General features: G+C 43.6%; 1 protein-coding gene across 1 annotated transcript; it reads left to right on the plus strand.

Moving 5' to 3' along the window:
• Nucleotides 1-3,627: 3,627 nt before the first annotated feature.
• On the plus strand, nt 3,628-12,708 carry LOC144604440 (peptidyl-prolyl cis-trans isomerase FKBP1A-like). The gene is made up of 5 exons (XM_078418861.1): nt 3,628-4,111; nt 6,029-6,076; nt 8,459-8,571; nt 10,614-10,752; nt 10,854-12,708. Exons 1-4 carry the CDS (start codon nt 4,075-4,077, stop codon nt 10,740-10,742), a joined length of 327 nt encoding a protein of 108 aa, XP_078274987.1. The 5' UTR covers nt 3,628-4,074; the 3' UTR covers nt 10,743-10,752; nt 10,854-12,708.
• Nucleotides 12,709-12,932: the final 224 nt, after the last annotated feature.

The raw sequence follows: 12,932 nt of genomic DNA on the forward strand, positions 1-12,932 counted from the left end.
TCACCCTGGAGCCACGTCTCCGTATTCCCAACTACATCATAATCATTAACAACTATCTCCACATTTAATTCATCCACCTTATTACGTATACTCCTTGCATTGAGACACAAAACCTTCAGGCTTGTTTTTATAACACTCTTGCCCCTTTTATAATTATGTTGCAAAGTGGTCCTTTTTGATTTTTGCCCTGGATTTGTCTGCCTGCCATTTATACTTTTCACCTTGTTACCTATTGTTTCTACCCTCATTTTATACCCCTCTGTCTCTCTGCAATGAGTGTCTCATAACTCCTGGAGAGGAATTCTTCAAAGTAGACATACCATGAGGAAATGTCATAGTGAAGCAGTCTAAATGTAGAAACTAAGACCTGAAGAAGCTGGTTAATACACAAAAGGACACAATTTGCTCCACTGCTAAATCTTTCATGGTATGCCTTTTTTGAAGAAGTTTTCCTCCTCTCTCCAACGGGAGTTCTGTGAGACCCTCTCCCATTGCTCCCCCTCTGTGATGCCTGATTTCAACTGGACTACTATTTTTAGTCTGGTCAACTCATTTATAGGGTGTAACGATTATTACAGAGGGTCCAGAAAAGATTTACAATGGTTCCTGGGTTGGAGATTACAGTTAAAAGGATAGATTAGAGGTGCTGGAACTGATTTATTTAAAGAGAAGGCTGGTAGAGATCTAATAGAAATATATAAAATAGTGAATAATCAAGCTATTAAATTCGTTGAAGGGGTTGAGGTCTAGAGGTCACAGATGTAGAATAAAGTGGAAGAGAAATAAGACAACACAAGGAGAAATCTTTGTTACAATAAGCATTTTGTTGGAATCTGGCTGCAGATGCGCTGGAGGTGAGTTCCATGGTAGTCTTCAAGAGGGAAAAAATGGCAAGACTATGGAAAACTGAAAAGGGGGGAAGGTGAGGGTGATGGGGTTAAAGAGAAGGAATTAGTGAGTTTCTTTAGTAGGGAGCTGGCAGACATGTTCAGTCAATAGACAATAGGTGCAGGAGTAGGCCATTCGGCCCTTCGAGCCAGCACCGCCATTCAATGTGATCATGGCTGATCATTCTCATTCAGTACCCCGTTCCTGCTTTCTCCCCATACCCCCTGACTCCGCTATCCTTAAGAGCTTTATCTAGCTCTCTCTTGAATGTATTCAAAGAAATGGCCTCCACTGCCCTCTGAGGCAGAGAATTCCACAGATTCACAGCTCTCTGACTAAAAAAGTTTTGTTTTGGTTGCATTACAATCTGGTTTTGTGTTATTTTGGTCTGATTACCCAATTTTAATGACTATTAATTTATTGTATTGATTATTGTATATTGTGTATGGCATCCTTCTGTGCTACAGCCTATGATTTAGAGGGAATGAGGAATGGACAGGAAATGCTTGCTTTGCCACCTACCAAATACAAATTTTAAAAATCATTTGTAAAGTTATTTAGAAAATCCTGTGTGAAAGGCGTTATTTTAATATCAGTTCATGAACTTGAGATCCAGCACAAGCATCACATTCATGGACTAAGTCAGTCTGCTGATCCTATGGCCATTAGAGTACACCAGTGCCATTGTGCCTGCCAAACAGCATCTTGGGAGGTGCTCATGGAGTAACTCAGGCAAGTAACTGCAGTAATTTGGTTTCAGAACTAGCTTACCCAGAGATGGAGGGTAGTGGGCGGGTGTTTTACTGGCTGGAGAACGAGTGGTGTTCTGCAAGGATCTGTGTTATGTTGCTTGTGACTATATACAAAGGACTTGGATAAGAATGTGGATGTGTTGGTTTGTAAATTTACAAATGGCACAAAAATTGATGGATAAGTGGACAGTGAAGAAGGCAATCAACAGTGCAAAGTGTTTAATTGTCATCTTGCACAATGAAATTCTTATGTGCTGCAACTTTACAGGTCCATAAATAGAAAATACACAATATACAATAATCAATACAATAAATTAATAGTCCTTAAAATTGGGTAATCAGACCAAAGTAACACAAAACCAGATTGTAATGCAACCAAAACAAAACAAGATTGGGGCTGAGGCAAGGCTGTGATAAGGGGTGTGCAGAGTTGGAAGAACCTGACGGATGCTGGGAAGAAGCCATTCTTGAACATGGAGGTCATGGCTTTCAGGCATCAGTAACTACTTAATAGGCTTTCTTTGCAATTATTTCCATGCGTTAGGACAAGGTCAGAGAAATACCCTGAAACCTGAACCAATTTACTCTCAAATGTTGTCCTGTTGATGAAGACAGTTTCATGGATCCTCAGCTTTCCCTTCCTGAAGCCAACAATCAGCTCCTTGTGGAAATTTTCAGGTTGGGACCCTTCAGTCTGAAGAATACCCTCAAATGCATTTGGACTATCTCAGACACTTCTCACCTTTTTTGATCTGTCTCCATCACAGGGGACAGACTATCGACTGGCATCTAGTATAAACCCATTGACCCACAATTATCTGGACCACACTTCTTCTCATCCTGCCTCTTGCAATGATGCTATCCCCTACTCCCAATTTCTCCTTCTCTACTGCATCTACTCACAAGATGAGGTTTTCCATTATAGGCCTGCTTCATTGCCAGAGTGAGGCCATGCACTAACTCAAGGAATTCAGAAGGGTCTCGACCCGAAACGTCACCTATTCCTTCTCTCCCGAGATGCTGCCTGACCTGCTGAGTTACTCCAGCATTTTGTGAATAAATACCTTCGATTTGTACCAGCATCTGCAGTTATCTTCTTATACAACTCAAGGAATAGCATGTTTCCACTTGGACAAGGGTCAACTACAACCCAATGGTATGAACACCAAATTCTCCAATTTTAGATCATTAAACTCCCCCCCGACTCACCTATTTATTTTCCATTCTTCCACTTTCATTCCTCTAACTTCACAATTTGCAACTCTTTAATCCTTTTGTCTCTTCCTTTTTCTTTTCTACTCTTGCCTTTGTCCATCTACCTATCAAAACCCTCTCACCTATATCTACCCATTACTTGCTAGGCTTTGTCCCACACCTCCTCTCTTCCAGTTTTCCTCCCTCCCCTAACAGTCTAAAGACGGTTCCCCATCCAAAATGTCACCTAATCACGTTCTCCAAAGATGCTGTGTGACATGTTGCGTTACTCTAGCACTTTTGTGTCTGATTTTGTAAACCAGCACCTGCAGTTTACAAATGCACTGGACTGGCTGAGTTCCTCCAGCAGTTTATTTGTTCCAGATTCCAGCATCTTCAGTCTCTCCTGTGTCCACAGAGGCTGCCCGACCATCTGCGTGTTTCCAGCATTTCCGCCTTCATATTCACCGTACCTGTGATTGTTTTTATTTTCCTTCGAGGTGAATCAATTTTTTATTTAATAAAAAAAAATACAAGTAGGCAAATTCTCCCCAGGTTATTAAAACAAAGCAGAAAGTGGGATGTTGTTATTATTCTGCGCCTTTTTGTGGGTGCACGCCCCTGCTGGATCTCTGCGCCCTCTTTCGGAGGGAATGAATATCTACAATTGTTTTTATTCCCATTGGAGGCAGATCATTTTATTAATTACGAGAAGGCGAATTCTCCCCAGGTCTTTACAACACCACTGGAAGCGTCTCCGACATGTGTTCTTGTGTACTGCGCACCCTGTTGTCCATTCCCCACACGACGTCTGGATAACGCCTTACCCGCAGGAGGGGCAATTCGTGCAACGACATCCAGAGTCCATTCAGCCTCTCTAACTCTCACTAAACGCCCATTAGTTCCCTTCCTAACCTAACGTCCTATTTTTAATATAAAACCTAACGTATCGGCAGTGGGGCTGCTGGCGAATTCAAGTTTATCCGCGGTGGGCGACCGGACACCATTTACCTCAGGCCGCGGCTTCCAGAAGGTTCTTTGCTTCATTAGGGAGGGGGGGGAGCCGCGCCGCGCAGCTTGGCGCCAGCCCGATGTCCCGCCCCATCAGCGCGCGGTCAACTGACGACCCCTGATTGACAGCTCGGCAGCCGGGCGGCGGCTCCCATTGGTGGGCAGCGCTAAGGCCCACTCGCCGGTTTCCGGTGTTGTGGTGGGAGCACGGAGAGAGCGGTGGCGGACCATGGGCATCGAGCTGGAGACCATTACCCCGGGAGACGGTAAGTTTCAGGCCAAAGATAATAGAGCGGAGCAAGATGGACCACTCCGTCGAAATCACCTATACTGAAGTGTAGTACGCAACGGAGCGGAAAGTCCGCCATTTTAGTAAGCAAGCCCGCCGTCTGTTATACCTCTCGCAGTGTAATCAGTGTTGTGAGGGAACAGTATGTGTGATGATACCATACAAATGTAGAATATATCCCATCTATCAATTCACAGATTTTTGTTATTTTTCTTTGTAAATGTTTTCCCCCCTGCTTAATCCCTCGGATTTTATTTTTTCTTACTGATTCAGCCCATTACCCTCCTATCCTTCCTCCCCAGCCCCCTTTTGTGCAGTCAACTGGACCCGTTGGACCCGTTGCGTTGGGCCCAAACCAGCACCCTCTCCCCCTTCCCCTCTCCCCCTTCCCCTCTCCCCCTTCCCCTCTCCCCCTTCCCCTCTCCCCCTTCCCCTCTCCCCCTTCCCCTCTCCCCCTTCCCCTCTCCCCCTTCCCCTCTCCCCCTTCCTCTCTCCCCCTTCCCCTCTCCCCCTCTCCCCCTCTCCCCCTTCCCCTCTCCCCTTCCCCCTCCCCCTTCCCCCCTCTCCGCCTTCCCCTCTCCGCCTTCCCCTCTCCCCCTTTCCCCCTCTCTCTCTCTCTCCCTCCTCTCCCCTTCCCCCTATGAAGACATGTCAAGATATTTTTTTATTCTATACTAATGTAATAAAATGTAATGCATACATACCTACACTGATACAGAAGTGCTAGTTTTAGACATGAAAAATGTACATTGCTACCATAGTTTAGTTTTGAATTTAACATATAATTGAGGGGGTTGGTGCAATATATTGCTAACCCTCACTTTTGTGAAAAATGAGTTACATGTATTAACATGATCCTTGCCCACTACCCGCCAATCTGTAAAAAAATCATATTTAAATTTTTAACTGTTGTAAATAAATTGGTCAAATAACATAGGCACCTTGTTTTTTTGTGATTTATGGATTTTTCAAATGTGAATATCTCATATCGACACATTTGTGGGTTAGTAGTATATTGCACCAACCCCCTCAATTTAAATCATTCAAAATTGAACTTCATAAACCAGGATAACACTTTATATTTCTGTCATTCATGGTAAGATTTACATAATTTTGTGTGCGAGGCATACAAGGTTGCGCTGTTTTGCATAACAGCTAACCAACGAAAAGATCAGGTCGTGATTTATACCAACGCTTCACCTTCCCCCCCCCCCCCCCCCCCTTGTCTGAAGAAGGGTCCCAACCTGAAACATCACCCATTCTTTTTCTCCAGAGATGCTGCCTAATCCGGTGATTTACTCCACCACATGTCTATTTGAATTGGATTCGTGCTTCTGTACCACGTCAGGCAGCATTGGTCATTTTAGTGGCTGTCAATGGTTTTTAACTAATCAATTTATCAATTCAAATTTTCTTGGCTCGAAGTATAAAGTTAAATGTCTTTTTGCTTCTTGCAATTGGAGATGCAGGAATCGATAAATCGATTGACCTGATACAGACAGGATCTCTAGTGCAAATATTCAATCAGTAACATCCAAAGTTTAAAGATCACGAAGCAGCAACTCTTCAAGAAATAGTTATAACTCAACTTATCCAAGAAGTTGAACAGAAATAATTGTTTGCAAACATTTTATATACGAAGAAATCGCAGAGAGTTGTGAACACTGCTCAATCTAGCTCACAGAATCTGCTTACTAAAACGGCACTGAAATTTACCCATGACCTACTGCGGTTTTTAGGGTCGAGTGGTCTATCTCGCTCCACTCTTATCTTTGCTTCAGGCCCATCGCACTAGCGGCTGTGGCGACGGCTGCTTCTTATCTCACTCCTGGTGATGCGAGGCCCACAGCCTGGGGCGCTGTCGATGTAACCCGTGGTTGTTTTTCTCTTTCAGGGCGGACCTTTCCCAAGACGGGCCAAGTCTGTGTGGTGCACTATGTGGGTGAGTGCAGCGGGTAATGTGTGTAGAGTCTGCGATTGTGCATGCCAGCCCCCCCAGGGAGTGATGCATACCAATCCAGGGGTGGGCAGGGAGTGGATCTTGGGGATGTGATCCTGGTATAGGGTATTGCACGGCAGGTGAGGTCGCGACCCCTGACCCGTACTGTTGCCAAGCAACACCTTCTGAAGTGCAAGCGGTGAACTTCGGGTAAGCACTTAATATGTCCAAAAAGTCTCCTTGATTGGTATTGACCCTTACTTAGTGCCTGAAGCTGAGAAATCCCGTGACATTTCCCAACTGCCAGAACTGAATTCCATGGACATAAATAAATAATTGAATGTAAATAATTGTGAGTAGGCATTAAAGAAGAAAAATTAAAATGTATATTTTGTCAAATAATAATTCAAGAACAAATTATGGATTGAAGAGTTGGGATATTTGCTTAGTCTTTTTCTTCTATTTTATGTTTGGAACGATTTCTGTTGTGGAACGATTCGTCGTTCCTAATTTGAGAGGGTGTTGCAGTTGAATGTTGTGGCTGCACTTTGTTGCAGCTTGGCTTCCCCCGAACCCTCTGGTTGGTTTTCTCCCATCAGTGCGTCTCCGGCTCCTTCCCGGCGCTCCAAGTGTCCCGCTGCCTCTCCGAGTTCCTGCGCTCCTCGCTTCTCCAGGCTCGGCGCCCCTGTTCCACGCCTCGCTTCTAGTGGCTCTTTGGCCCCTCGCTGCTCCTGCTGGCCCTTCTCCCCGCTCACCCTTTCCGTCTGCCGGGCTCCATTTCCACTTGGCCGGCGCTCAACACCTCGAGGCTGGGGCCGCCAAGACGAGCCGTGCCCTGGTCCTCCGCATCGGCTCCCAGCGCCCGACCCACCTCTCGCTACTACTCGGCCTCCGCTGCCGATCGGCCTCTCCCCAGTTCCTCTTCCCCCGGCCAGTCGGCGGCCCCCTGCTTCTTGGCCTTGCTCTCCTGCCTCCTTTCCCGGCCGCATTTCCCCATCTCCCGTCAGCTGGCCAGACTTCTTCCCAGCTGCTTCTTGCGTCCGCAGGCTTTGCAGCCCTTCTCCCGGTTCCTCCGCCGGATCCTCCAGCTTCTTCCCCATTTTCCCCTCTGCATCTCCATCCTCGTTGCCGGCGACCGCTTCTCAGCCCGACATCTCCAACCGCCGCTCGCCTCAAACACCCATTTCCCACCACCTCTGCACGGCCAATGTTCGCCAAGCACTTTAGCTGTTGTTGTCCCTTCAGCTCTCGCTTCTCTCTACCATCATTTTTCCTCACCTTTGGAATTCTGAAGTACGATAAATATCTCTCACGGTTACCCCTATTTCCACAATTTTGTACAGCACAAAAATTGACCATTTTGGCGTTTTTTTCCAAGGTAAGAACATACGTGTTGCACGTGTTACTAGTGTATGCCGGAAGCTGCCATGTAGTCCAGGTGGCTTGAGCGACTCCGTGCGTCACGCCCTTTGACCTTATGGCCTTCTATGCAATCCCCCTATAGCACAGGACAAAACATAGCCCAAAGTTCCTAGTGCAACTAAGAAAGTTTGAAGTTTTGTTGGAGTTCGAGATCAAGAGTGTTTATTTGGCATGGGAACCAGAACATTGAAAGTATTACTTGCTGCAGCTTTGCAGGCACATTAAATGCAAAAAGACAAACTGTACAATATATGAACACTTATGCTAAGTAAATTAGACCATGATAATGCAAAGACATTAGCTTCACAAACACAACATTAGTAAATTTTTCAATAAAAGATAACTTATTCTAAGTAAATTGGACCATGATAGATCAGATATAATTGATGCAAAACACATCGGCAGGAAATAAGCAATAAATATAACTTATTCTAAATTGTCTTGGATGCATGTAGATTCCAAGGTAGAGGTGAACCTATTTCTGACGAAGGTCCCAGTTGGGTACAGTTCTAACTGCAGGTTGTGACCGGTGGTCTGCAAGGATCAGTGATGGTATATCTGTTAATATTAATAAATGACTTGCATGAAAACGTAGATGGTTAGTAAATTTGTAGTTGACGCAGATCAGTGGAGTGGTGGATAGTGAAGCAGATTGTCAACAGATATGGATCAGTTGGAAATTTGGGCGGAGAAATGGCAGATGAGGTTTAACATGTATAAGTGTGAGGTGATGTGTATTGGGAAGTCAAATGCAAGAAGAAAATATTCAGTATATGCAGTGAATGGGCAGGAGGATTGATGTACAGAGGGAGCTTAGGGGTCCATGTCCATCACTCCTGAAAGTGGATAGGATGGTAAAGAAGCGTGCAGCATGCTTGATTTCATTGGTCAACGCAGAGTATAAAATTATCGTGTGTTTTCGTTTTGATCTTGCTAACGTTTTGCTGCTGTCGTTACTAACAGGTTCACTGATGGATGGGAAAAAGTTTGATTCCTCCCGGGACCGAGATAAGCCATTTAAATTTAAAATTGGTCAAAATGAGGTCATCAAAGGATGGGATGAAGGATTAACTCAGGTTTTAAAAACATTTATTGAATTGGTTTTTTTATGCACCCTTTCTGAAGTCATCAGTTCTTGTACCATATATTTTTCCTGACTTGCTCAAGTGAAATTAATTCAAGTGACAGTTTACATTAAATGCCAACAGATTATTTGTGTGGAATGTTATTCCACATTCCTCTCGGGTTCTCATTGGCTGTGTACATGTTTTTTTCAGTGGGTGTGACTGGTTAATGATTTCAAGCAGAAGTCTGCTCTTCCTGTGGGACCTTGAGCTGCTTCCCAATTTACTGAGGAAATTTATGATACCCAAGATAGACAAGAATTGGTTTTATGTGAAAAGTAATATAAAAAGACTTTAATTCTCCTTTCAAAAATTAATTATGCCGTAGGCACCAGGGTGACACAGCAGTAAGAGTTGCTGTCTCACAACGCCAAAGACCCGGGTTCGGTCCTGACTGCGGGTGCTGTCTATGCGGAGTTTGTATGTTCTCCCTGTGACCGAGTGGGTTTTCTCTGGGTGCTCCAGTTTCCTCCCACACTCCAAAGATTTGTAGGTTAATTGGCTTGGTAAAATTGTAATCCCTAGTTCATGTGTAGGATAGTGTCAATGAGGTGATCACTGGTCGCCTTGGACTCGGTGGACTAAAGGGCCTGTTTGGGCACTGTATCTCCAAACTAAACTAAACTACCACATTCCAAAGACATGGAAGTTTGTAGGTTAATTGGCTTCTGTAAATTGTCCCTAGTGTGTTGAATAGAACTAGTGTGATCTTTAATCGATGCAGACTTAATGGACTGAAGGTCCTGTTTCCACGCTGTATCTCAAAAACTAAAACAAATGAGTTAAAGTTTACTATTAAAGTAACTCCATTCCTGTGGGAATTGCTTAATTGGCATGAGTTTTTGAATAGAGAAATCTGATCAGAACTTCACACTCCTTCACTGTATCACATCGCTGTACTTCTGTATAAAGTCTTTGACGAGTTTTGTGTCTACTGGGACTCCTGAAGTAATCATGAGTTACAGATCTGGGTACACTTCAGTTGCATACACCTCCCATTTAAATACATTATAACAGGTGGCACAGTAACCCAGCAAGTAGGGATGCGACTTCACAGTTCCGGCAAACTAAATTCAATCCCAACTTTTAGTTTATTGTCATGTGCACTGTCTTTAGCCTATAAAAGTATATAAAACTAGAGAACATAGGTTTAGGGGAAGTAATTTGGAGGAGATCTGAGGAAGGCATTTTCTACCGAGGGAGTGGTGAGTACCTGGGATGCACTTCCTGGGGAGTGGTGGAAGCAGAGTCGCTGATAACGTTTAAGAAGTGACTAGATAATCACTTGAATCAGCCAGATTTATAAGGTTATGGACCAAGTTCTTAAGAGATGGGATTAATAGGGAAGTGTGTCCATTGGTCTGTGTTGACATTGGGCCTGTTTCCATGCTGTGTGATTAGAACGTGGAATAAGACCTTCGGTCCACAATATCTGTGCTAACAATTATGCCAATTTGAACCTCGCATCTGCCTGCTTTTGAGTAATATCCCTCCATTCCATGCCGTTCCCCATGTCCCTCTTAAACTTTGCTATTAGTTTTCCTTCCACCATTTCCCCAGGCAGTGTGTGCCAGGCACCTATCACTCCCTGCGTTAAGGAATTAACTAACACACCAACAAAGTCATATAAGTTAAAGTCTTGCGGTTTTCATGATTTCGGTACAATCTGAAGCACTTTATAGCTAAAGTGCTTCACCCGCCTTCGATTTGCACACACCCAACCCACAAACAGCAGTGTAATAACCCGATGATTTATTTTTGCAATGTTTAGTAACAAATCAGAGAAACTGCTCCTCTTTAACACCATGAGTGTTCACATCTGAGTATAGACTACTTCCTAGACTTAACAAGTCATTTTCAGCATTACAATGGAGAGTCAATATTCTTTTACAAAATAGTTCAGATTTGTGGGTCCTGGGTTTGGGTATACCTAGCTAGATGATGCAGAAGGGTGTGCATAAACTTATGAACTTGATTTTTGATTTTTGTTTTAGATGAGTGTTGGGCAGAGAGCCAAGCTGACCTGCACCCCTGACTATGCATATGGAGCTCCTGGCCATCCTGGTGTCATTCCACCTCATGCAACTTTGACATTTGACGTAGAGCTCTTGAGACTTGAGTGAAAGCATCTTGGTAAGGGGATTTTCTACGTGGGCGAGAGTAAGGTCGGATACTGCTGTCTTTAGTGCAGATAAATGGAACAATCAGTGTTTTTTTTCTTCATGTTTTAACAGATTTATATCCTGCTTTTGGCACATAAGTAAGGAGGAGCTTGAAGATTGTGCATTGAAAATGCAGGAACCAGCTAAAATCACTACATTTACCATTTCCATGTTTTAGTTTAGTTCATTGCACCAAGGTACACTGAAAAGCTTTTGTTTGTGTGCTACCCGTCAAAGAAAAGACGAGACCTGAATGCAATCAAGCCGTCCACAGTGCACAGATAGATGAAGGTACAGCATTTAGTGCAAGATATAACATTGAAATCCGATTAAAGATAGTTTAAATGTCTAAAGTGGATGATGGGAGGTCAGGACTGCACTCTTGATGATCTACAATGTACATTATGTCAGCAACAAGCCTGCTTGTCACTTTGTTTATCTTTTGGGCTGTAAAGTAAAATCTGATTATTTTAATCTTGAACATTTTTTTAGTTTTAGCATGCTTAGCTTGAATTTCACATCATCAAGCATTATTATTAAGGAGCCTAAAAGTAGAAAGAGCAAACCATTGTTGGGTTACCACTTAATGTTCAACCATAAGATAGTCATTTTGAATTGATGCATTGAAGAGCCACAAACTGATTAAAAACCAGTGACAAGATGGCCATGTGGACTCCTGTCTTTTTAAACATATCTTTGAATAGAGAAAATTCATTGAGGCGTCCATATGTTGTCTGAGCTTGCGTTCACTGTAACATTCATTATTGGGGCTTTATCCCGAATTAGCAAAAAGAAAAGATTTGTGAATAAATTTGAAATGTGGGATATTTTATGACCAGGTTCGGAAGGAAATCAGTTTTACCCACCCAATTGCATGAATTTTTTATTCCACTACTTTTGTCTGCCAATTCACGGTTACAATCTTCAAACCACATTTATCTTGATTGGTGTCATTTCAACAATACTGGTTTACCTGCAACTGTATCCACTTCAGGATCTGCTGTTCTTCACCAATGGAAAGATTATTATGGGGCAGAATGGTAGATCATCATTTGTACATTTGCAAAAATGATTAATCGCTAATATAGGCGGTGTACCACTTAAGAGGTCACGGCCTTGGAGGGAGTCACAATACTAACCTGCAAAGTCGGCTATGGGAACGGATCTGCCGGCTCCGGTAGGGCCAGAACTCCAAAGCCCTGATCGCAGGGGGCATATTCAAGCCGCTAATTGGCATGCAAGTCCCAATGAGGTTGAGATCGGCCACCTCACCCCCTCCCCCCCAGCACTACATTTTCGGGGGGGGGGGGGGTTCAGGGGGGAGCAGAACTGCCATTTACTAGGTGATCAGTGGTGGACCTATAATACCACACTCTGCTTGAGATGATGACTATTCCTGGAAGTTCACCTTGCCTCACAGTGGTGGAGCCACTGAAGACCCAGTTTCAATTCTGACCTTGGATGCCATCTATGTGGAGTTTGTACTTGCTCCCTCTGACCACATGGGTTTCCACCAACATTCCAAATACCTGGATATTTGTGTTATTCTACCACTATAAATTGCCCCTAGTGCGCAGGTGAGTGAGAATCCAGCAGGAGTCCTTGTAAATTTGGGGAACAATAATAAAAGGTATTAATGTATAATTATTGTAAGTGGGAGGTCATGGTCAGCACAATGGGCTGAATGGCCTGTTGTCCTGCTGTATCTCTATTACTACACTTTTCCCTTTGATGGAATAAGCAGTGTGCCTCTTTATAACAAGTTAAATAGATGTTAGTAACATATTTGTAAGCAAGGCAAGCTGGTCATTACTGTTGCCTACTCCATTTCAGTGTGGCTTGTGATCATTTCATTGCACTGTAGCACTCTGATCAATTCAATGAAATCCAAGATGCTGTTACAATAAAATGCTTCAACCATTTTCAACTGTTTCTGATGTGAACTTTTTAAAGAAATTGCAGTAAAATTAATTATTCACCATTTTCAGACACACAAATCTGCACATCACCCCGGTGTCAGATGAAGTGGAGAACGGACAGATTAATTTGTTTGACTGGGCATAATGGACCTGTTCCTGTGCTGTAATGTAGTCCAGGATAGGCCCTGCAATGGGGCTTTGAACTGCATTTGAATTATTTGAACCTAAACGG

The sequence above is a fragment of the Rhinoraja longicauda genome, chromosome 22 (genome assembly GCF_053455715.1).
Source record: "Rhinoraja longicauda isolate Sanriku21f chromosome 22, sRhiLon1.1, whole genome shotgun sequence".
NCBI classification, from domain to species: domain Eukaryota; kingdom Metazoa; phylum Chordata; class Chondrichthyes; order Rajiformes; family Arhynchobatidae; genus Rhinoraja; species Rhinoraja longicauda.

Bases quoted from the DNA above. Each gene is read 5' to 3' on its own strand.
- LOC144604440 (XM_078418861.1), top strand. From the start codon at position 4,075: ATGGGCATCGAGCTGGAGACCATTACCCCGGGAGACG. The intron at 4,112-6,028 runs GTAAGTTTCAGG...TTTCTCTTTCAG, and splicing joins GACCATTACCCCGGGAGACG to GGCGGACCTTTCCCAAGACG. The intron at 8,572-10,613 runs GTTTTAAAAACA...TTTTTGTTTTAG, and splicing joins GGGATGAAGGATTAACTCAG to ATGAGTGTTGGGCAGAGAGC.